Source organism: Kalmanozyma brasiliensis, assembly GCF_000497045.1.
Source record: "Kalmanozyma brasiliensis GHG001 unplaced genomic scaffold PSEUBRA_SCAF3, whole genome shotgun sequence".
Classification (NCBI taxonomy): domain Eukaryota; kingdom Fungi; phylum Basidiomycota; class Ustilaginomycetes; order Ustilaginales; genus Kalmanozyma; species Kalmanozyma brasiliensis.
This window is the reverse complement of record NW_015961970.1, coordinates 274,516-297,724: the sequence shown is the minus strand read 5'-3', so window position 1 is coordinate 297,724 and position 23,209 is coordinate 274,516. Positions and strand designations below refer to the sequence as shown.

The 23,209-nt window shown below is 56.9% G+C and overlaps 10 protein-coding genes and 1 non-coding gene across 11 annotated transcripts; 3 read left to right on the top strand and 8 right to left on the bottom strand.

Moving 5' to 3' along the window:
* Positions 1–2,129: 2,129 nt before the first annotated feature.
* PSEUBRA_004000 (Protein phosphatase 2C (PP2C)-like domain protein) lies at positions 2,130–4,364 on the bottom strand (the record flags this gene model as incomplete). The annotated part of the gene is made up of 1 exon (XM_059465199.1): positions 2,130–4,364. One exon carries the CDS (start codon positions 4,362–4,364, stop codon positions 2,130–2,132), a length of 2,235 nt encoding a protein of 744 aa, XP_059320505.1.
* Positions 4,365–4,694: 330 nt separating this feature from the next.
* Positions 4,695–5,669, top strand: PSEUBRA_003999 (NUDIX hydrolase domain protein; the record flags this gene model as incomplete). The annotated part of the gene is made up of 1 exon (XM_059465198.1): positions 4,695–5,669. One exon carries the CDS (start codon positions 4,695–4,697, stop codon positions 5,667–5,669), a length of 975 nt encoding a protein of 324 aa, XP_059320504.1.
* Positions 5,670–5,723: 54 nt separating this feature from the next.
* PSEUBRA_003998 (uncharacterized protein) lies at positions 5,724–6,590 on the bottom strand (the record flags this gene model as incomplete). The annotated part of the gene is made up of 1 exon (XM_059465197.1): positions 5,724–6,590. One exon carries the CDS (start codon positions 6,588–6,590, stop codon positions 5,724–5,726), a length of 867 nt encoding a protein of 288 aa, XP_059321476.1.
* Positions 6,591–7,443: 853 nt separating this feature from the next.
* Positions 7,444–9,022, bottom strand: PSEUBRA_003997 (uncharacterized protein; the record flags this gene model as incomplete). The annotated part of the gene is made up of 3 exons (XM_016437606.2): positions 7,444–7,515; positions 7,596–7,724; positions 7,823–9,022. 3 exons carry the CDS (start codon positions 9,020–9,022, stop codon positions 7,444–7,446), a joined length of 1,401 nt encoding a protein of 466 aa, XP_016291117.2.
* Positions 9,023–11,363: 2,341 nt separating this feature from the next.
* PSEUBRA_003996 (Transport protein particle (TRAPP) component) lies at positions 11,364–12,089 on the bottom strand (the record flags this gene model as incomplete). Its single annotated transcript, XM_016437547.1, has 2 exons — positions 11,364–11,835; positions 11,929–12,089. 2 exons carry the CDS (start codon positions 12,087–12,089, stop codon positions 11,364–11,366), a joined length of 633 nt encoding a protein of 210 aa, XP_016291116.1.
* Positions 12,090–12,929: 840 nt separating this feature from the next.
* PSEUBRA_003995 (Cadherin-like protein) lies at positions 12,930–15,482 on the top strand (the record flags this gene model as incomplete). The annotated part of the gene is made up of 1 exon (XM_059465196.1): positions 12,930–15,482. The coding sequence occupies one exon, from the start codon at positions 12,930–12,932 to the stop codon at positions 15,480–15,482; it is 2,553 nt and encodes an 850-aa protein (XP_059321475.1).
* A 399-nt stretch (positions 15,483–15,881) lies between these two features.
* PSEUBRA_003994 (26S proteasome non-ATPase regulatory subunit Rpn12) lies at positions 15,882–16,670 on the top strand (the record flags this gene model as incomplete). The annotated part of the gene is made up of 1 exon (XM_016437574.1): positions 15,882–16,670. The coding sequence occupies one exon, from the start codon at positions 15,882–15,884 to the stop codon at positions 16,668–16,670; it is 789 nt and encodes a 262-aa protein (XP_016291115.1).
* A 114-nt stretch (positions 16,671–16,784) lies between these two features.
* PSEUBRA_003993 (uncharacterized protein) lies at positions 16,785–17,444 on the bottom strand (the record flags this gene model as incomplete). The annotated part of the gene is made up of 1 exon (XM_059465195.1): positions 16,785–17,444. The coding sequence occupies one exon, from the start codon at positions 17,442–17,444 to the stop codon at positions 16,785–16,787; it is 660 nt and encodes a 219-aa protein (XP_059321474.1).
* A 720-nt stretch (positions 17,445–18,164) lies between these two features.
* Positions 18,165–20,420, bottom strand: PSEUBRA_003992 (DNA-repair protein, UmuC-like protein; the record flags this gene model as incomplete). The annotated part of the gene is made up of 1 exon (XM_059465194.1): positions 18,165–20,420. One exon carries the CDS (start codon positions 20,418–20,420, stop codon positions 18,165–18,167), a length of 2,256 nt encoding a protein of 751 aa, XP_059320503.1.
* Positions 20,421–20,815: 395 nt separating this feature from the next.
* PSEUBRA_003991 (Cytochrome b5-like heme/steroid binding domain protein) lies at positions 20,816–21,846 on the bottom strand (the record flags this gene model as incomplete). The annotated part of the gene is made up of 5 exons (XM_016437555.1): positions 20,816–20,882; positions 20,993–21,057; positions 21,240–21,371; positions 21,532–21,560; positions 21,723–21,846. 5 exons carry the CDS (start codon positions 21,844–21,846, stop codon positions 20,816–20,818), a joined length of 417 nt encoding a protein of 138 aa, XP_016291113.1.
* A 999-nt stretch (positions 21,847–22,845) lies between these two features.
* Positions 22,846–22,919, bottom strand: PSEUBRA_006506. The gene has a single exon. It is a non-coding gene; the product is annotated as a tRNA-Asn (tRNA).
* Between the last annotated feature and the right edge of the window lie 290 nt (positions 22,920–23,209).

The following is a 23,209-nucleotide window of genomic DNA, read 5'->3' as shown; positions in this document are numbered from 1 at the left end:
GGATTGCCTCACGCGGCGGATCCTCTCGTTTCGAGGCGGAGGCGGAATTCGTCTCCGGCTTATACGCTCGATGAGCCGGATGGGCCTGACCATTGCCGTGATTTCCGCCTTCTGCGTGTAAGAGGTGTTGTTGTTGATGATCATCTCCGGGCTGCAAGAAGCGTGAAGAGGAACGGTCGTTGTTGCCCTGACCTGTGCTGCGTCGGTCTTGATCAGGACGGAGGCTCTCTCCACGTCTTTGCGCCCACTCATGGTGACCATGCTCGTAGTCTTTGCGCAAATGAGGGTCAGCTACCTCTCGATAGGAAGCCTGAGAGGCGGCTCGCTTGATGCTAACAATCTCGAAGGTTTCTTCTGGATGTCGTTGAGATGGTGTCTCGGCGATACGATCTTCTCGTCGATCCCTCGAACTCGTCGAACGCTCCATAGGTCGTGTGGGAGCATGGTCCGGTTGAAAGGACACCAAGTCTCTGAAGGAGGGTAGATGAGTGCCGTTGCTGGTCAGCTCCCTGTCCCTCCCATTTGAGCCACGACGAGTCGACATGGCGGCGGAGAGAATCTGTCTTGACGGTGAAGCTTCTTGCTGATCGCAATGGCTTCAAACGTGTGTGATGGGCACAAATCTTGCGAGGGGGTAGACAAGGTGAGAGAATGAGTCCTGCCGACAGGGATCGCGTTGCCTCGGCAGCCAGCTCGCCTCCTTACTCAGCCTTTTCGGAGTCGACCTTGGAGCAGCCACTGGAGAAGCCTGTACGGGGGCGTCCGATCTCCGCAGCCTCAAGTGTGCAATTAAGCAAGCTTGAGAGGACGGGATCCGAAGGATGGGTTGCAAAGGTAATCTTGTCGTCGGACAAGCTCTGTGGGTTTATCTTTCTGGTTGTGTGCGAGGAGAAGCGAGTCTCGACGCGGTCGCTCCGGCGGTCGCAATGTTGCCATGGTATTGTTTCACCCGCTGCCGAATGAGCCGTATGAAGAGCCGCTTCATGTTGGTGGGAGTGATAGAGGTGGAACTAAGGCAGCGTGGGCGGATGAGGTCCCAAGGAGAGGTGGGTAGCCCGAGGAACATGACATTTGGCGCTCACTTATCCATTGCCTTAGCCCGCTCAGAGATGAGGCGGGTGGGAAACAATGACTCAGATCGACACGGTGTTGTTCGGATCTGCCGGGCATGACCGAGCATCACGACGCCAAAGTGTGATCAAAGCAAGAAACTTGGGCGTATTGAGGCTCGAATGGCCTAGTCGGGGTGGGGTACCGATGTCATTTGGCGTGACCAGGCTTGGCAAGGGTGCTCAAGCTCAGTCACACGACAACGGTAAATTAGAGAAAGAAATTGTCGTCAATCGTCGTCAATCGGCACAAACTTTACTGTGCTTGCGCCTGATTGTGTTGTCAGTTTCACTTTCCGTGATGAAGCTCCGGCCCTCGATGAAAGCGGCTTCGCTCGGTATGAGCTCCGTCGCCACCCACATCGGCCATCTAGCTTGACAACGATCCCACGCTCACATCCAAGACAAGGTTAAATCGATATCCGTGTGCGGTAGCGTTGTGACGAGATGGTCGTGCTCTCAGTCGTTAGGCAACGAGCGGCTTGGCGGATTGCACCAACGCTGAAGAGTGTCGAAGTTGCTCTGATACAATTACGCTCAAGAATGAGAATACCGTCGGTGGTAAGCGACCGGAACAAGGTGCCTCCCTCCTTCATGACCGCGCTTCATGTGGGGATGAACGACAAGACAACAAAGGCAGGAACGAAGAGCACGTGGCTGTAGCCGACATCGACAAGTGAAATGGCCCACATGGGTGCTGGCCTGAACCGACGGTCGCGTCACACTTCATTGCGAGCGGCTGCAATCCATGATTGGACGCCACCCACCTTGAGCGCGAAGTCCCGCCGGCCTCGCTCACGAGCGTGCTGGTCCCCCACCATCAACAATGCAGGCACCGAGATGGAAGTCAAGCGTATAATTTCGGACTTGCCTACTGAATTTGTGCTCAAAGCCGATGGCGTGAAATAGACTCTGCTCGAGGATCAACGGCCACGCTTGTCGAGGTTCGGCTTCTGTTCCTGCATCGTGTGTACTGTATTGCCACCACAGCTCGGCAACATTACATCATGAGCGGCTGTGTCAAAGTTGAGACTTGATAGGAGAACTTTGCGGGTCTTCGACGCTCGATATAGTTGTCGGTTTTGGCTGGGTCGGAGTTGTTGCCGGCGAGTTGAAGAGGATAACGTTGACAGTGATGTCATCCCTGTATCTTCGACTCTCGGGGGCCGGGATGGCAAGCAAGCCTGCGACTCGCTGCTGATTGGCACCGCCGAGTGCATTGCGAATGAGATGTGTCGAGAGGTTGTCGTCCTGGAATTGGAACGTCCGCAACGTCTCTGGTCCTTTCGAGAGTGGGTGTTGCTTGGACACGGCAAGCTCACGTTGTTCGTCCGAAGTCGCGGTCTTGACGGACGTCGACACCGTCTGAGCTTCTGAGCTGGCGGCTGGCAATGAGTGCAGCTTGTCGACAGGCTGGAAGGTGTTCCTATGCAACTCTGACGAGCGAATGGTACCCTTGATGCCAGCGAGGTGCCCAGCAACGAGGCTGACGGCCTCTTCGTTGCTCATCATGTCCCACAGCCCATCGGTGGCCATGATGATGAAGCGAAGCTCCTTGTTGGGGTGCGAGCTCGTCTCGCCCACTCGACGCCATTCAACCGCCGGCGTCGCAGTGACATAGGGAGGAGTCTCGAGACCACGCGGTGGACCACGCGTCGAAGCCCGGCCGCCCGGTAGGAAGGCATCGTAGAGGCGTCCCTGCAATTCGCGGTCCCACTTATATCTGGCGTCTCCAAATGCGCGGGTGGGTTCGAGACCTCCGAGCACGCGACCTCGCTGAATGACATTCTCGGATTCGGATGGAGGATGCTCTGCACGCATGCGTTTCACCTCGTCTAGGTTGCGACCGGTCTGGTCTACGGAAAGCGCCTCGAGTTCCCACTTACCGGAAGCCTCGTCCCAGTAGCCGGCAACGGCACGCGAATCACCAGTGCACGCGACGTACACGTCCTGTCGTGCAGAGTCGATGTAGGTCAGCAGAGCGCAGCTGCCGGACATGGCGGGAAGGATGCTCTCGTACGCGCTCTTTTGTGTTGTGGTGAAGGTGGCGTTGGTCGAGCTGGGGAAGATGGTGTGCGCGAGGGAGCTCAGGCTTCGAGCATTGCCTGCCCCACCTTCGGGTGAGACGGAGTTGGAAGAGGTGGAAGCGAGACTCAGCTCGTACTCCTTGAGCAGCTCTACTGGGGTGTTGACAATCTCCTTGTCGAGGCCGCGGAAGGCTTTTGCGATGGCTCGCTTGACCACTTCGGGATCGCCGTCTAGACCGCTTGTGGATCCAGCGGGACCACCGCCGACAATAGCACGCCAGAGCTTGTTAGGCATAGCCGACTTGGCTTTTGCAATCTCGGCATAATCGCCAGCTTCTCGGAAGACCTTGTCGAGCTCCAATGCAACAAAAGCGATCAGCTTCTGACTGAGCAAGGTACTGGTGTGGAAGCCAGCGTGACCGTCCATGACGGCAAAGAAGCATAGATCGCCGTTTGCACTGCCGGCAGCGGTGTTCGGGGTCGGTGATGCAGGCGGAGGGGAAGGCGAGGCGGCGACAGCGTGGTCGCGCTCGACGATCACCTCGGCTCGCTTGTCCTCGATTGGGTCGTTACTTGCGACCGAGTTGGTGTCATAGCGGGCGACGAGGCAAGCACCTTGAGGTCGATCGACGCGGGTGCTGCGCTGGTTCTCGGTGAGGCGCCGATCGACCTCGGCGTTGGTGAGTGTGTTGATCACCTTGTTGGTCGGACCGCCGGCCTGAGCCTGACGAATGGGAATGGAGAACGAGGTTCTGCTTTCGGCAGTCAAAGAGAAGGGTGCCGAGTTGGCAGCGAGAGCAGCTGCGGCGGCCTTGTTGGCTTGGTGTCGTGGTCGGATGTTGGACCAATAGTACCACGATCCTACTGCTGCGGCCGAGCCTGCGACTCCGACTAGAAGCCACTCTTTGCGAGACTGCTTGCGTGAAGCTGCGGCAGAACCCGACGGCGGAGGAGGTGGGGGTTTCCACTGTGAAGAGCCGGGGCCAGAGCTACTCGCAGACGGCGCAGATGCGGGAGAGCCAGAGGGTGGCGGCCGAGACGAAGTAGGTGAGCGCAGAGGCGTCGAAGCTGTCGATAAGCAGTGCTGTGATGCAGCAGCCGATGGTGTATGACTCTGACGATGAGTGAGCGCAGAGGATGCCGAGGCGGAAGTGCCGACAGCGGACGAGTGCTGCCAGCGAGAGACGCCCGAGGCGCTTCTCTGTAGCCAACGATGAGCGCCAACCATAGGCTAAGCTATCGACGAGCACCGAAGTAGCAAGGACGCAACAGCCTCCGTAAGCGTGAGAATGTGTTCGGAAGAGATCCGGTGGCTTGAAGAGGAAGGAGAGATGAAGTCACAGAGGTCTGGGCGTCCCTTTCTTGACAGTCTTCCCACCAAGCCTTCTCGAGCGAAATTTCCACAGATTCCTCAGCGAGCCAAATTTGGCAGCGCAAGTGGCCCGTCCGCGCCATGTTATAGCTCTAACACCTTGACAATTTCTGGGGGGTGGAGGTTGCAGAGTCTCAAACGCAGGGTCCAGAAGCGCCTTCCACTTCCTCCCTCTCAACGAGCATTATGGCCCCCATCGTCAACGTCCACGCAGAGACTCTGCCCAGCGTCTCCCTTCGCCTCAGTCCAGGGACTGCACTCGGTGATCTCAAGCTTCGCTTGGTGCGCAAGCTCGAACTCAACATTCCCTTCGCCCAGCTCAGAATCCGGTATCGTTGGACCGACACCGACTACGCACTCAAAGACGGGGAGGACTGGAGCATCTTCCAGGAGCGAGCAAAGGGACTGCAGGAGGTGAATCTATACGTCGAGCTTCCTGCTAGATCCGAGCAAGGTGGTGGAGTCACGAGCAGCAGTACCAGCAATATCAGCGGCGTTGGTGTGGCTCGCGCTGCATCTCCCACCACAGCCTTGTCCGCTCGTCCCTTGAAATCGACCAAGACCTCAGCTGGCATCGAGCCTACAAGCAGGATGTCTGCAATCAGGCCAAGAGAAGTGGCCGTAGCCATTCCTGTCGATGTTTTGCCCTGGCCAGATTCGCGTCGCACACCACCACCGCGCTACGGGGTCGACGCGAGCCTCCTGCGTGTCTATCTGGTCAGCTCTCGCAAGCATGATGGCAAGTGGGTGCTACCCAAGGGCGGAATCGAAGACGGAGAGAATGCACGTCAAGCAGCGCTACGCGAGATGTGGGAGGAAGCAGGCATCATCGGCGAGCCTGACGTTCTGGCAACTCCATCGCTTTCGGACAGAGGTTGCAGGTTGCTCCACATCAAGGTGGACGATCACAAGCCTCACAAGGACAGTCCGGGTAAGCATGCGGACGAGGAAGGGTTCGTTCCCAGAGCACGTTACATCGCCATGGAGCTCCTCATCTCGCATACGACTGACGTCAAGGATGACTGGCCAGAGAAGCACGAGCGTCAAAGAAAAGTGTTCACCCTCGAGGAGGCCGAAAAGCAGCTAGCGTGGAGACAAGATCTACACACCATCTTCAAGATCTGGAAGGACAACCTTCCGGAGGCGACAAACGGGTCATGAATGGATCCAGGTGCAATGGAAGATGTCTTCTGAGACTCCCCCGTCTGCGTCGCCTTAGAATGAGTTCTGAGCATGCATCTCCCTATTTGCCCGGATGTACCTCTCCATAGGACCATCACCCGACATCTCCCGCTGCCTCTTCTGCCACACGCCCAAGCAGCCCTCTTCCACATTGCCGTTATCGAATTGCCTGAGATAGTTTTCCAGCTGGACCCGCTGTTGGAGCATCATGATGCCAAACATGGACGCGTATTCGTGACGGCCGAGGCTGCCGTAGTCGCCGTTGTGATTGTCTCGGGTCGAGTTGTAGCTGCGCAGGCTGTCGAAGTTAAACCCTTCCGGGGAGGGGTCGTCGACAGGGGTGGGAAGATCAGTGCTGTCGTCGTCGAGCGGGACAGAAAGTTCGCTGCTGTCGTCGTAGTGGTACCATTCGTCGTCGGTCATGATCGACTCGGCGGATGGGGTGGGGGCCTGGTCGAGCGGCGTGAAGTGCACCCACGTATCCTGTCTCGTTGCAGCTGGCTGGCTGAATTCGGTCGGAGCTCGAAGAATGGGCGTGGGCGTGCGCATCGCCTCCGGAATGGGATGACGCTTGAGCGACCGCTGGCGACGACACTTGGCAAACGTCTGATTGAGGTTGAACTTTCCCAGCTTGGCCTTGTCACCCTTACCAAGCTCGGCCTTGAGCTGCTTCTTGGCGGGGTCGTTGCGAGGGCTCGAGGCCTTGTACGACTGCCCAGGCGTCAGGAATCTCTTGAGTACCCCGAAGTACGCAGAAGCATACATATCGGACATGTAGCGGACCTTGCGCCACCTGTCGGACATCGACGGTTTATGAACCCACCAGGGCGGAATCGTGTGTGGGTAGAGTTCCTCATCGGAACCGGAGGAGGCCTGTGGGCGAACGTGTTCTTCCGACATCTTATTGAAAGTTACGGTTGCAGGCGAGAGTGAGGGAAGGAGGAGAAGCGTGGTGGTCCGCATACAGCCGCCTTAAGTAGACGAGGAGCTCTCACGGACGCGACCGTGTTTGGAAGATTTGGAAGGTACTCTCCCGCGACTGCTAAGCCGAGCTGCCCTAGCGTTATCGCCGACAACCCTCGGGCGAGCGGACTTGACACGCCACCCCTCCGCAGTCACGGTGAGCGTGCCAGGTGGATGTCAAACTCTGCAACCCCTGCATCCGACCCGCGTTCCGACCGATCGACCCGCAGGCTTGGGCCCGAAGAACGTGCATCCCAGATTTCCTATCCTTGTCATTTCGAGCAAGATAAAAAGGAGCGCCAAACTTTGGGCTCGAGTGACAGGTGTCAAAGTACGAATCATCGGTCTCTGGTCGCTGCTGCATGCCTGAGTCTTGGGGGCAATCTCTCTCGCAGCGGGACGTGACGCCAGATCGGCCGTCGTGTGGCGTCGCAGCCATTTGCACAGTCAAAAATCCGCCACTGACCACACGGGATGAAAGGCCCGAGGTGTTGGTACGCGCCTCTACATGTCCCGACGAGACGTTCAGCAGAACGAAGCACGAAGGAAGGAATCGGGAGTTGGGCTCGGCATATCACGGAGCAGCCAGATGCAGGGGTCGCTGCGCGTCGCAGGAGAAATGTGGCTTGCATGACGCGATTTTCGGGAGGAGGAGCGGCATATCGCGACAGCCGGGAGCAGAAGAGGAGGCATGCTTGGTGCATAGCTGCTCGCAGCTTCTTGAACTCAAAAAGCTCACCACGACTGTGATTGAGAATGCGCTGGTCGAAAGCAAGACAAGAAGAGAATTTTAAAATAGCGAGAGGAGCTTCGCCTGATCCTTGGCGATGATGTTGACGAATGGCACGTTTCGGTAGCACTCCTGTCCCGCGTAGATGAAACGTGATCGACCGTCAATTCGACATTCAGCCGTCCTGGTGTGAGAGTTCTGGCCCTACTCACGCTTTCTACGTGCTCAGGCTGAGCGTCACCATCGCTTCTCTCGAGCGTTGATGCTGCCGACGTCTTGTATGGTGTTATTGTGCTCGCAGCTCTTGGAGCGACAACTACGTCCGCAGAGCGATCCGTCATCTGTTCAGAAGTAGCAAGAGGCCGATCAGTATTGTCGGGTGGTCGGGTGGAAACGGAAAGCTCTGCACTCTCGCCAGATCGAGATGCTTTGAACTCACGCTTTGGACCTTGCCAACGAGCTTGACCGAGTGTTCACCCTTGACTGCCCAGAACACCACCTCTGCCCCGGGCGAAAAGGGTCTCTTGGTGCGCTGCTTGTCGGGGCTTGCCTGAGGATATGGACGAGTAATCGGCAGCGCAAGTGAGCCGATCGTTGTGCTCTCGACTGGGATCGAAAAGGGAAACATGTCGCCGTTGTTCGTGGCGAATGAGCTTTGATGACGCCTCCAGTCGCGCGAGCTCACAGGTATAAGGCTCGGTGTGTCGGCGTCGCGAGACCAATTCGGATGCTTCATCATTAGTCGCATAGCTGTTGGTGGGTCGGTGGAGGCAACTTTACCGGCATCCGAAGTGTCACGGCTTACTGGGCTCGTTTGAAGGGCGCCAGAGGTCTTCGAGGGCGGCGATGGCTTCTTGAACTGTGTGTTGTCGTCCTTTCGTTCGCTGCACTCAAAAGAGGCTCTCGACAGCGCTGCATCTGACGACTCTTTCTGCTGTCGTTTCTGCAGATCCATCTGCATCCTCATCTGCATCTGAGCATTCAGCTGCAAAAGCAGACGCCGGTACTGCTCTTGCTTTCGAGCTTTCTGTTCATCCTCCTCAGTACTGCTGCGCTTGGGGGGCCGAGGTTGCCCGCCGACAGCGCTTGCCATCGTCGACATATCCTTTCCAGGCGTGTGCGGCTCGTAGCCAGACACCGATGTCGACGCTTGTCCGGGGAGCCCGCTCGCAAAGTCATCTGACAGTCTCGCGCGCTTTCGATGCTGTTGCCAGGAGTAGAGCCGCGCCGACATGCTGCCAGATGGATCCGCGGCGAGTCTTGAAGCGATCGCCGTCGTAGAAGCTGTCTCCGTTTGGTTACCAGGGGTTGGGTCGGTGTTTGGACCTATCGGCGTCTTGGACGAGGAGGTATCGCTCTTCATGCCTAAGTTAGTGCGTCGGATCAAATCCAGAAGTGCTTTTCGGGTAAAGTCGTAGGATACGCTGCGAGTGCTGGTGGCAGCATCCGATGCGGTAGGCATGCCAGTAGCCGTCTCGGATGTTGACGATTTAGCATTCTGCCCTATTGAAGAGGGACGCATGCCATTGTAGGCTCCTGAAACGGCGAACGGCTGCGACTGCGCAAGGCGCTCTGCCTGTGTGGGCTCGGCGGATGTTGCTAACCAGGTGGGTGTACTTGAGCTGCCTACGGAAGGCATTGACACGCTAGAGCATCTCCTTGCACGGACAACATTCGAGAGGGGCACCGTTCCGAGAGAGCTGCTGGTCCGACTGGTGTTAGAGTGAGGTGCACTCCAACGTCTCTGCAAGTCCAGGCCAAAGGATGTCGCGTGCGACCCAAGCAGCGTGCTGTTCTGATGCGTGCCTTTGTAAGGCTCGACTGTCGTGCCGGCGCTCGATGAAGCGGGTGTGCTTGTAATCCTGAAGCTCTTGCTGTGAGAAGGGCTCGTTTCTGATTCGCGGTCGGTGTCGCCATCTGTCTCGTATTGTCGGTCCGTCTCAAGGATCGTGATCGGATAACGATGTTCTGGCTGTAAAGGGGGCGCCTGCGGTAGATACGAGTTCCCGAATGCCGACAGATCCATCGTCAGGTTCCCTTGGGCGGAATCCTGCCGCGTCGGCACAGAGCTCGACTGCCCAGAGGCCTCAGAATTGACAAGAGGGGCATGCGAGCTGATACCAAGTCCGGGCGTTGTCGAACCTTTTTGCGGCTTTGAGGTGGCCAGCAATCCGTCAGAAGCAATTTGAGCGACGGAAGACGAAGGCTGTGTTGCGTTTGTTTTGCGAGCAAATGTAGAGAGAGACGCATTGTCAAGGAGTGTGCAGCTGGCCCGAGAAAGTTCTGCTTGTAACGATGATGACGTCGAGCTTGAGAGGTGCTTCTCGCTCGCTGCCGAGTGCGTGGCTACTGAGAATACGCTGACATCTTGCGAGCTCGTCATGATCGATCCTCCCGTCAGGCTCTCGAGGAAGGATGCCAAGAAGGCATCATCATTTGTGGCTGCTGCTGACGACGCAGCGTGGAGGTCTTGCTTGTCCATGACTTTCTGGACTGACTCGTCAGTCTGTTGACTGTTCATGCCTCCCTCTTTGGAGACCAGCTCTTGAGAGGCTGATGAGCTGTCTAGCGGCTCGCGTGTGTTCTCGCTGGACGCAGTACCGCGTTCTGGCATGATGAGGCTGACGGGTGTGATGATATCGAGCAATGCGCTTGCCGTTGTCGGCGGATGTATGCCAAGCTCGTCGAGAGTCAAAGGAGAGAAGGCTTGCTGGTCATCCGCGCTTGTCGTCTCGCTATCAGTCGGAAAAAGTGAGGAAGCGGACGGACGAGGGTCTTTGGACTGGATTGATCGAGGCGAAGTTGTCTTTGACATGGTGGCCATTCTAGCAGGGCAGCGTTTGCTGATTGCTTCCGAAGAGTCTCCGATGAGAGTCAAGTCGCAGGTGTGTCAAGTGATTGCCGCAACAGCTTGCGACAGTGGGAATGCGTCAAGCAGGATGCTGAAATGGGGCTCCAATGATCGTGGGCGGTGATTGGCGTAGCGAGGGAGGACCAGTGCTGACAGAGGTAGTCCTTTTCGATCGTCACATGCTCTTTTTTGGTGAATGAAAGTTTGACGAAGAAGAACTGCCGCCGCAGCCACCAGCGCACAGGCTGTCTCGGCACATCCGACCCAAGACTCGACTCTGGAGCAAGAGTGTGGCGCCACAGCAGTTGATGGCGTGGGACCGGTTGGCATAGCGTGGGAGAAAGCAAGTCGACCGCCAGAGAGCCAAAGTGTGGCAAGACCGATGCGCCGATTGCGCAACCGCAACACTATCCGGTGACTTAAACTTTGCGTGGGAAAGTATAAGGATGGCTGACTCCGTGAGACAATCACGGAACAACCGTCTTTGTACCTGCACCCACCTTGATGCTCTTTTGTGCCAAGCTCGCTCGGTTGCATTGTGTCGCCACCACCTGCTTGTGCGTCGAGTACACCCGTTGCTTGCTTGTGTTCGCGAGGGACTGAGAGGATTGAGTGGTGCATGCGTGTACCTGCCTGCATCACATCGCATTGCCGGTCTTGAGTCGACCTTTCGGCTTCGAGCTCGCTTTAGCAAGAGTCGACGCGCATCCAAAGGCGAAGCAATCGCAGCAAGGTTATGAACTCTGAAGTGAAATCATGAGCAAAAGTGATTTGTTGGTGGGACTGATGCACGCGCACGGAGCGATCGCTCTCGAATGGAGCAAAGTGTCCTTTCATTCACGACCGGCTGCAGCCTCCCGTGTCTCGCGGTGATTTCGACTCGGACCCTCGCCGACCTGGGTGCCGATGATTGACGCAGCATATGGCTCTTCCGAGGGTGTGAAGAGCCGACGAATGAATGTGCGCGACGGGCAACGACGCAGTCGCAACAATGTTGCGAAGGAAATGAGCAGGGACGCGGGAATGGCTTGAAGTGAAATGTTGTACAAATACAAAGGTCGAGCTGAAGTGCGATGGTAGACGAGCAGAAAGGCCGTGTCCAGGAAGCGGATCGAGTTTCGGTGTCGCCTTAATCGTCTGCGATGGGCGCCTCTTCGTCCAGGTGCTTGATCAATCGTACTCGAATTTCGGTGGCATCATCTCCTCGAAGTGCATCCGACACAAAGTAGCACTCGGTCTGCATCTGCACCATCTCGAGCGCTCCTCGCAACACCCCGGCCAAGACGTTGCTGAACCATAGCCCTCCCGCCCTTGCATCCTTCGGAAGCTCGACAAACTCGGCCAATGGGTTCTCCTCCAAGATCAAGCTGAACTCTCTTGTCCCCGCCGACGCTTGTGCCGATGCCGCTGCTGACGGCTGTCCCGTGATGGCTGCTGATGCGCCTGTCTCGTCGTGATGGACCACCGTCGGTGTGATGTTGAGAAACATCTTGAAGCCGACCTTGCTGACTACTTCCGCTACCTCGCGAAAGTCAGAGCACCTCGAGAGATTCGTCCGCGCAAGAAAGTCTTCTATCAACCTGGTGCCGATGTTATAGCCCCTGTTGGCCCGGCAATCGAAAAGGACGGAAGAGAGCACGAGTCAGCTCCGTTTCCATATTCAAGGCAAGTCGGCAGTCCTGTCGCTCACTTACATCTTGTCGAGTTGCTTGTTGACTTCTGCATAATCTTCGTAGTCCTTGATCAGCTGGATGACCAGGGCGCCGTAGGTGAGTGTGAAGAGCTCCGCATTGATCTTCTCGGTTCTGTTCTTCCACACGTCCTCGCCTGCTTGTTTGTACTGTTTGGTCGACATATCGGCAAGATAGCTCTTCGCAACAACGCGGCTTGGCGATGCGACTGTTGTGAAGCGTGACCGTCGTGTAGGTGGTGAAGCGATTCAGGTCAAGAAGTAAGGTTGGTCCGTGACCATTTCAAGCGTCGCCTCGAACCCTGGAAGCACAACGTCCAGCTCCGTGACCCGGAATTTCGGGTAACCTGTGAATTGAGAACATCTAACAGCCTTGAAGAACTCGCGCACCGCAAATTTGGCAAACGCGAGTTCATGCAAGGATCTGCTTTGCATTCTTCGACAGCTGCAAGGGGTGGCCTAGCCAAGCAAACGCATGCGTGCCAGTGGTCATCCTCTTCTCCTTAGCTTAGGGTCGACCAGAAGTTCTTCATGACCCGCCCTCACATTGTGGCCATCATGCTGGTCGACTGCTTCGTGGATCGCTTGTCGCGTCCGCGGAACTTGTCTCAAGACAGAATGATGATCGTGCCGAGGATATCTGCTGGCAAAGTCGAGAGTGTCTGTCATCGCTCAGATTAGCCGATGCCAGTGCTCCTAAGACGGACTCATCTACAATGGCCACTCTCACCTATACGGCTTCTTTGGCCAATGCACCATGCCTTCCCTAGACTTCGCGTCTACCTCGGTGCTACCCTTCTCGATTTCCCTCCCTCACCGTCCCACCTTCTTTTGTTTCCTTCCCGACACTGACATACCCACAGTCTCTACGAGTTCATCCTAGCGTGCAATCCTATCGTCATCATCACGACACAGCAGACGACGTAAGATACTCGAAACATTTCTCTTCATCACGACACAGCAAGATCGCTCCCGCCGAGCAACTGGTCGCAGCGCGAGACCACCATGATGCGTCCTTATTACAGAAAATCGACTGCTCTAGTCTGGCTGATCTCGGTGCTCCTGCTCTCAGCTTCAGCTCGAGCGGTGATCCGTGTCAGTCGTCCACCCAGCACTCAGCTTCCACTCATCGCTCGCTTCGCCCAGCCATATAATGTCACTTTTGCGCCTGACACCTTTGTCGACGTCAACGCGACCGCGCCTTTCACCTACACCGCTGACAACCTTCCTGCATGGGCTACGTTCGAAGCTGCCACGCTCAGTATCTCCGGCATCCCGGCCCGATCTTCACGATCCCGAACGAACGACAGCATCACGCTGACCGCGACGAATCCAAAGACGCAGAGCGCAGCATCGACCTTGTTTCATCTCATCACACTCCCTGGTCGTGGTCCTCTCGTCAACAAGCCCCTCGCTGCACAGCTGCCGAATGTGAGTTCGCTCGGGTCGGAATACATCTTGCCGTCCGGCGCGCAGTTGCTACCACTGGGCTGGTCCTTCGCCCTCGCATTTGCGGGGGACACGTTCCTTTCCGACAGCAACGACATTTATATTTCGGCCCAGCTGAAAGATGGATCGCCGCTGCCAGGGTGGATGCACTTTGATCAGATGACGCTGTTCGGTGTCGCGCCGACAGACGTACACTCTGCAGGCGAGTTCTACATCGTCGTAGTTACAGCTAGTGATCTGCGCGGATACAGAGGCGTGCAGAGCGAGGTAAGGCTTGTCGTGAGTGGGGCGAGTATCGTGCTGGGTGCGCCACTACAGGCGTTGAATGCGACTGCAGGTCAGCCGTTTACCGGCGTACTGGCGCTGGAAGATGTGGTGGACACAAGAGGAAGGGCGATAGATGGATCGCATTTGCGGGTGACGGCGAATACGAGCGCTGTAGGAGAGTGGCTCGCGTTTGACGAGGCTACTAGGACGTTTTCCGGTATGCCGCCGTTCAATATCACCGAGGCCGAGCCCTTGTCGCTCATCGTGCCACTCACGTTGGTCAATACCGCCAGTCAACGCGGAACCCCGGTTCCAGTGACAGTCAACATCACCATTCATCCCTCGCCATTCGCCGTGTGGAGCTTGCCTGATGTGCGCCTCGCTCCTGGACGACTCTTCCAGCTCGATCTTGGAAGCTACCTTCGATCGACACGGACGCCTCCTCAGGTCACCGTCGAGCCAGCTTCGGCGAGCAAGTGGATCCACTTCGACCCATTGACCAGGATTCTCTTTGGCACGCCTCCGAGCGGCGGATTCGAGCCGGTGCAGGTACAGCTCTCGATTGAGTCCAGAGCTTCGGATGGATTCCGCGATGTGTCGTCGGAGACATTCACGATGACTCAATTGGATTCGCCGCCTGTGGGATCGCCCGACGGCCTCTCTTCGGCTGATGCAGGTGCAAGTGGGCTCAGCAGCAAGGCAAGGATTGCCATCGCAGCTTCATTGGGCTGCGCTGGAGGCCTGGTCGTGCTGGCACTGCTTGTGGTCTACTGTCATCGTCACTGCACTGCTAGTGGCCACGTGCAAAAAGATGGAAGAGATTCGGACTGCGAGAAGTCGCCCGACAGGCGCGATGACGATGATCGAACGCTGGCCGACGAGCGGTCCCCTCGGTTTGGATGGGCTTCGCTCAAGGACGACAAGCTCAAGGACATTTCCAATCCCTACGTCGATCCCTCCGCCGCCTTCTCGCCGACCCGCTCGCCCATCTCAGACGCCCCAACCCTCGCAGCTTCTGATGAGGGCCGCTCACCTCGCTCATCCGACGTCACCTCAGTCACTGCACCGCCCGTGATCGTCACCACTGCACCTCCGTCGACGGAAAAGCCACAACGATCCCCGCTCCTTGCCCAGCTCGCCCGTTCACCCAGCTCCATTCAACGCATCACAGCCGACGCGCAAGCCGATCTAGCCCGCCCCAACGGGCTTGGGCTGGAAGGCATACCGCAGCGAGACCTCTCGCAGATGACGGTGCGGGACAGCTGGGAGTCTGATCTGTTCTATGATGACGCCGAGGTACAGGTACCGGTGCGTCGCGAGGTGAGGCAAAGGATTGGGCACCTCGGTGCTTCGCCCAGGTTTGAGTTGGACACTGGTTTCGAGGTGGGGTATGCGCGGAAGGTCAGCCTCGATACCACGCCGCCGCCCAAGCATGTCAGCGTGCTGCAAGGACAGCGAATTCTTTCACAGCACTCGGTCGTGCTTCGCGCCTCGCGTGGGTCGAGCGAGTTGCGCACCCGCACACTGTCGCAAGCGACCCAGGATGAGGACATCTTTGAGGACGCGGAGGACGATCCGTCTGCGGCCGTGCGAGCGAGCGACTCGACAGCTCTCCACGTGCCAGAGCAGGATGTTGACAGTCGACGTAGCTCCGCGACGCTTGTTCGAACCTCGGGGCGGACGAGGGACAGCGAGGACGAGGAGCGAGGATTGACCGTGCGGGCGATCAGATCGTCCATTGAGCCTGTCGAGGCGCCTCTCATCCCTGGCGCTGGCACTCGAGCTACTTCGGTAGCCAGGACTGCGAGGTCTCAGACGGCCGGGATGAGTTCAGAAGGCTGATAGTGGCGACTTCGATCCTGGCGGCACGAGGGACAGACTTGGCGCTCTTGGACGTCGGTTGGCGGGCGAAATATCCATAGTGTTACATCGTGCATTTGTGAAGTCTTTGAAAATTCGCACGCGTGAGGTGCTCGGAATGCGGAGCTGGAGGGGACGCGCGTAGCTGAGCGAGCGCTTTGAGTTTGGCTGTTGCTGGCCAGAGTGATCATTCTCCACTTGTCGTTGCGCAACTTGCAACCAACACTCCGCCTTTCTCTCTCGATACGTTCATCTAGCATCACCCATCCAACTTGACGCGCACAGCACTCGCTACCATACGAGCCTGCATCCCCTTTCGGTCCCATCTGCCAGCCTCAGCCACGATCCAGCTCTCGACAGCGCTCTGCTAGCTACGCAACGATGGACCTTCACAGCCTGCACAAGTCGCTGGTGACAGCCTTCTCGTCATCTAAGTCCAAACAGGACGAGGTGCGATCCCTTCTCACGAAACTCAAAATCGCGCTTACAGAACATAACCTCCTCGTGCCCTCCGCGTCGTCCTCCAGTTCATCCTCCGACCTGCCTTTGGCGCGAGAAGTCCTCGAGATCGGTGCCTTCTACTCGGTGCGCATTGGCGACATTGCCGCGTTTGATCGATACATTTCCCTCCTCACACCCTTCTACGATGCCTCACTCTCCCCTTCGTCCAACTACGAGCCGCTTCTCGGGCTGCGACTGCTCCGCCTTCTCAGCTCGAACCAGATCTCGGCGTTCCACACGCTCATCGAGACCCTGCCCACAGACCTGGTCAACTCGTCCAAGTACCTCCAGCACCCGGTCAGCCTCGAACGCTGGCTCATGGAAGGGTCCTATTCCAAAGTATGGCGTCTCTCCCGCGAAACCCCGCCCCAGGACGAATACCGTTTCTTCGTAGACCTCCTCATGGACATGATCCGAAACGAGATCGCATCGTGCGAAGAAAAGGCATACGACTCCCTCGCACTCCATGATGCCGCCACACTGCTGTTCTTCGAAAACCTCGATCAGGTGTTGGGCTTCGCAAAGACCCGAGGTTGGCAGGTCAACCCAAAGACCCAGGTCGTGAGCTTTGCATCACTCAACACGGCAGCTGCCGAGACAAAGATTCCGAAAAAGGCAACCATCGCGAGCAATTTGACCTTTGCAAAGGAGCTCGAGAGCATTGTTTAGCACCTCCCACATCGTCACATGTTCCAATTCATACCATCCTCGTACAGAGAGAGTCAACGGTCCGGTGAGAAAAAGAATCGCATTGAGCCCAAAGAGTGAAGTATTGTCCGTGACTTAGCGTGGAGTAGCGTTACGAAGGCGAGGGCTGAGATTGCCTGTGGGTGTTGCCGAGTCGTCCCGCGCAGTAGGGTCGAAGCCGTTTACGAAGCTGCGTGGTGCGTCGCCGTTCTCGTTTCCCACGCCCGCTGTTCGACCTGGCGGATGGTCTGGTGAGACGTACCCGTTCGGTTGTGTGGTGTACCCATGTTGTTGGGATGGCGGTGAGATCGGTTGGCCCCACTGCGGTTGTCTCTCGAGTTCCGCTTGGAGTTGTCTTGCGAGCGCGCTGGTTTCCACGGGTGTCTGCTGCGGTGTGTTTGCTGGTGCAGGTGCGAATCGCCATCCTCCTTGGGCTGGTACTCCGCTAGAGCTACCCGACGATTGACTCCCCCATGACCCTGCGCCGCCACCAAAGAATTGGCCACCATACCCGGATTGTTGTTGCGACGACGAGGAGGAGAGCATCGCAACGTCGGCGTCCAACGAGCTATTGCCGGGCTGAGGCGCAAAGGTCCGCCGTGGCGCTGGCTGCGCTGGCTGTGATGGCCCAGCGCCATGCTGCGCGGGCAGAGAGGCTTTGAGAGACTCGCGGATCTCGTGCAGCTCGTGACCTCGATCGCCAGCATGCATCGAGTGCTGCATCGACCCGATTAGGTCGTCCATATTGAGCGCCATGGTGTGCTGGTGTGTGTGTTGGGGTCCGGGTCGAAGGTGTGGTTGTGGAGCGTGGGAGACTCGTGTGATGGCTCTGGTGCGCCAGCTTCTGGGCACGCTGTTGTGTTCGGAGTTCTGAATGTGTGTTCTCGCTGCGAGAGTGTCTATCGAATGCCGTCGGTTGCGTGCGGATCAGACGGATGCTCGTAGCCGGTGAAGCGGTCCGAGTTGCTAGCAGCTGCACGATGTTGCGCCGGATGACAATGGATACCGCAATGGACCGCGATGCAAGTCCTGCTTTGTGAAACGTATCTGCGACGCCTGTGAACGAGCGGGAATCGATGAGCCGGACGAAGGTAGGGATGTGTGGATGGTGATGAGCAAGACAGCAGATGTGCGCGTGATATTCCCCTGTCGACGGGAGGAGTGGGCTGATGCGCTCATTCTTTCCGGCGAGTGGACCGATCCGAGAGCGGAAAAACAGAGGGCAACTTTGTGGCCAGAGAAAGCTCTGGCTCCGGGGTCCGGTTAGACTCTGAAAAAGTGACGCTGGATGGGGGACCGGGCTCGTCGAATCTAACAGTCTAAATGCGAAAGCGAGACTCACCTCAAAGCTTTGCCGGTGCACGGAGATCAACAGCGAGTACAGCAGCCATTGACACACACTGAGGCGCACCGTTGACTGGGATGGGACAATGATGCGATTGAACATGGGTATATATGCGGGTAGGTGTGAGAGTTTCAGCTCTGCAACTCGTGAAAGCGGTGGTGGGCGACGAGCATGAACGGCTTCAGCTGTTCGCCGCACAGCTCGCAGGGAATGAGGTCTATATCACCTTCGTCTTGCTCGTTTGTAATTTCTTCGTCGAAGCTATCAGGAGTACTGGAACGTAGAGCGTCGACCGGAACACCCGAGAAGGGATACGATTCGTGATCGTGCTGCATCCAGACCTGCATCTCTTCGCCGCACGTGGGGCAAATCGGGCCTGGCTCGAGCGCGGCTTTGCCTTTGCCTTTGATCGAGGGCTTCTCCGCAGCATCGAAGCTGGCGACATCGGAGGCTTTCTGGTCTTTGACGGTGTCGATGCGAAGGGATGTCGTGGCAACATCGATCCCGTACTCCCTTGCAATCTCCTCCCTGAGCTCGGGAGCCAAGCTAGCCAGGAAGCCCTCGTCGATCTTTGCTGCTTGGGTCGGCTCTCCCTGTCGTGTCTTGACTTCCACCGCTGTGCTCGGTGCGAAGAAGCTTCCGAGCGCTCGTTGCGGTCTCTTGTCGCTCAAGTCCAGCGCAGCAATGTTGATGAGGTTCATTCCGTCGCCCACCACATCGTCGCCCCCGATCAACGCCCGCAGCAGACCTCTGCATGCCTTCTCGATGGCTCCCGCTCGAATGTCCCTCGGATGTTCCAACTCGAAGATCTCGACGGGCATCTTGGTCTGCTTCGACACCCGGTTGCTCCAGCCTTGACGGACGCTGAGGCGCACCTTCATCGGATATCGTAGCCACGTCGCTCTTCCCATCGCCGACGGTGGCGGCTGCTCGTCCTGGTAGTCTCGGATGGTCACCGCCTCGTTCTTGATCACAGTCTCCTGACTGAGCGGCTGTGGCTGCTTTGCCGGTTCTGCAGCCTGCGTCGTGAGTTCGAGCTCCAGCCTCCGAAGCAGGGACAGAGATAGGCGGCGGATCTCGGCATGGATCGCTGCCCCACGCAGGCTCGGATACGGATACGTGTCTTCGATGGACAGCTGGAGAGGAAAGTCCGGTGCTGGAATGACCGGTTCCACATCGCGACCGCTGACTAGCGCCCATAGTCTGGGTCCGATCACCTCACCAAATAGCTCCCCCAGCTGCTCAAGGGAAAGCATCTTCCTCGCAGTGCCAGCCGTCACTTTAACTTTGACCTTCTCCTCCTCGTCATCCGATACACTCGTAGGATCCATGAAATTGATGCGCGCTCGTCCGTTGCCCTGCTTTGAAGGAGCGTTAGGGTGCGGAGTGAGATGATCTCGAATCTTGTCGACGACTACGCGGCCGAACCCAGGCAGCTTGCGAAGATCCAGAGGATCCTGAAAGGCATGAATGTGTTGGAGCAGATTTGCTTCCACAGACCTTGCACCATTGTACGGGCTAGACGCGAGGCTCGCGACCGGGGGACAGAATGCCGTTTGTTGATTGGGCTTGTTGAGCGCACCCACCAGCTTGGCGAGCGACTTGCTTGGAGCAATGCCTGCTGAGCAAGTCAGGCCCACCTCGTCGGAGATTCTCTGTCGTATGTAGTATGCTAGTCTCGCAGCTATCAGCATTCGTTCCTGCCACCCATCTGGTCGATTGTGCGCCAAGTGCTCTGCAGCGTCGCTGGGATGTGTGTGTCCAGCAGGTTCGGCAGGCGACGTCGGAAAGTCAAATCCGTACCCTTCGACCTTCTCGTTCTGATCAGGTGCGTTGAGATCGAACCATCTTGTACCGTCCTTGGCTTTTGAGACCGTCGAAAGATGGTGATCGACCATCTCGGTGACATCGCAAAAGAGCTCGTCCATGCCCAGCTTTTCGACTCGTTTCTGCCAGACGATGGACCTCACCAGTCTCCACACCTGACTCGAGACCTGCCGAAAGTAGGTGAGGTCCTCGCCATTGACCAGCACCATATCAGGACACTTTTTGAGCGCATCCTTGATGCTGTCGAGCTTGCCAACGCCTGCTGCGCGCGCTTCATAGCTGATGGTAGCAACCAGGGCCTTTTGTTGGATTCCGATGGGGATGCCAATGAGGGATGGGTCTCGCTTTCGACAAGCAGAGACGTAGAAAGCGTCCAAATCGAGGGCAATGATGACTCTCGAGGCTATCTCGGAAGGAGTTATGTCGTCCAAAGAAGCCGTGCGTTGGCGTTTGACCCCCCGTGAGGGAGAGGCATCGTTGCTACCGCGAACAAAGAAGTTGATCTTGTCGCTGTTCGAATGCTTCTTCGAGGGCGAAGTCGAGGGGCTGCGCCCTGTCATGATCCCTTGATTCTTCGATTCTGCATGGTCGAACCGAGGAACGCAGGCGCAATCTCGGCAACGAGTGAAGTTAGGTGTTGGTGGGAAGGGAAAGGACAGCAACTCAGCTTCCAGCGGCAATTTGGGAATAGTTGAAGGCGCGTGCCCTTTTAAGCTGGAATCCTCCACTTCCACCGTGAAATGGCCGGCAGCCGTCTTTCTCACAGATCACGGCATCGAGACGGCAAACGAGATGCTCGCAGCTTTGCGGTGGAAGCCTGAGTGCTGCTCAGCGCGCGTGCAGATCATTGTCCATCAACTGAGACCAAGGGAATTCGTGAGTGCACTTGTACGTTAGCAATTTGGATTCACGTAGACCGGAGAGGGCGGGAGAGTACAAAGATATTGCAGGGGGTCTAGGAGAGTTGCTTGTAGGCCAGGTAGGAGACGAGGATGACCAGAGGGATGAACATGAACAGGGGGCTGTTGGACATGGCAGGAAAGCAGCAAAGCATGAGGTCAGTTCATAGCCGTTCGGGTCTTGACTGTGCGCATCTTTTCGAGAGACTCGCTGCTCTGAGGTGGACACGTACTGGCTGTTGAAGTTTGTGTTGTTCTCGTTGGTCACAGCACCGCTGGTGGTCTTGATCTTCTGTTTCTGTTTGGGTTTGAAAGCAGCAAGTGCTTGAACGTCAGCTCAGCTGCCAGATCGAAGTACGAAGTGAAGAGCCCTCTGGCAAGGCCGGCGGATGAGTCCCGCAGCAATTGCTGCGCAAAATTGACACCATGCTTGGCCGTCGCCGCTACGGAAGAGCCGCAAGGTGTGAGGATGATACTTACGGCGCCTTCGATCTCGCCAACAAGCATAGGGCCAAGGAGCGCACGGGCGTCCTCCGAGTGTCCGACATCTTCGAAAGCCTCACTGGCATCCTTGCCAGCCTCGCTCATCAAGACCTCGTCACCACCGGGGTGCTGTTCGAGCAGAATAACATCGTGAGATTGTGCATCGTGCGGGATCCGAGTTGGTGCAGTGTTTCAGAGGGATGTCCGTGCGAGAGTAGGGGAGGGAGGTGCAAGTGTGTCAGTCATTAGCGTCCATGATCTCACGATGGGATGATGTCGTCTGACGTACCTCATCCATGAACTTGCTGACGTTGTAGACTGTGAATGGCCAAGACGAGGAAGAAAGTGTCAGTCACGTCGGTCCTAGAGAGCAACGACAGCTCCGCGTTGCATACGGCATCAAAGCATGCCGTAGCAAGGGGGGTCGTGGTGACTTTTGCCTGAGTGACCGTGCGGCCAGCAGAAGGGAGATTGACGCACCCTTGCCATCGATGAGAAGCCAGAGATCGTCGTTGGAGTCGTGCTGCTTGAGCTCGTCCATGGTGATCTTCTTGCTGTCATCGCCCTTGGACTCGTTCTGCTTGTTGTCGTTGTTGTCAGACATTGTTGCGGATGTACGGGATGGCAATCGATCAAGAGGGATCTGAGAGGAGTTGATGGTGTGAGGTGGAGAGACAGCAGCAGCGTGATTGTGGAACTTTTGCATGTGATGCAGGCGGAGACGTCGGCTCATCCACCAGCCAAGACTTACGCACACGTCCGCCCATCTCTCAAGAACCAACGACGATCCGTCACAAACACGAAACGACGCACACGCACTTTCGCTAATTTTACCTCTTCTGAGCTTCTCAACCTGGAGGATCGGCTTAGGCGATTTGGAGCGTGCGTAAGAGTTAGGTAGATTTTCAAAGACGAGAGAAAGCTCGAACCAAACTCAAGAGCGTGCGTGAAAGTTGGACTCAGTCGTCTGCCGCCTTTTTGAAGCTTCACCCTCCGAGCAGGCACCGATTACCAATACGTCGTTGGCTCATAGACGGCTCTGTTCCAACCCCGCCTTTGGGTTGCGATTGACCCGTCTTATCCTCTTGCAACGGCGACTTTTAGCTTTCTTCTCCGCATTGGCCGTGTTGATCGAGACCGCATAACCATCTTGACACTCTTCGGCCTGGGACTTCCATAATTGGACAAGCTCCTCACACATGTTGAACCTGGTCAGCGACCGTGGATGTCGAATTCAAGCATTGATAGCCGACCCACGTCACCCGCTCGATTTTCACGAGTGAGATGATGGTTTTGCCTCGCCTGGCCCCGCAGCCGAGTACGATTCGCACTCAGGTACACGCCTTGATACAGGATGCTCGTGGCAGCAATCTTCTTTCCCCACATCGAAGAGCATTCTGCGTCATAGGAGTCCACTTTCACGTCTGTCACAGCCGCCTGACATGAACACATCGCTCTCTGTGCTGCTCTTCACGCGATCCATCTCTATCAGGATCGATGGTGAGCTGCTCCTTCTCATCGACAGCTCCCATCCTCATCAAGGAGCCGCAATAAAAAGCAGGTTGAAAAACATGACCTCAAAATCAAGGCCAAAAAAGGATCACGACCCCTGGCGGGCTCGAACCGCCGACCTCAGCATTAACAGTGCTACGCTCTAACCAACTGAGCTAAGGAGCCAGAATCGCAGGACGAATGGAGTGGTTCGTCATCAGCAGCGTATATATACCATATTATCCTATCAAGCCATCTCGAAGAACAAACCGACGTGACTGTGGAGAGACCAACACTCCAGCAGAACCGCACAACAACACTTTTTGTACAAATGCGCACTTTCCTTCTAGCACATCACTCGTCCCTTTCCACACCTCCTCGCGCCACAGTCATGATCACGGCTCGCAACAGCCCGAGACCACCGATGCCCTGATTTGAAGCATCTGCCGGCGCGCGCGAGCAAGAACGCACCATCT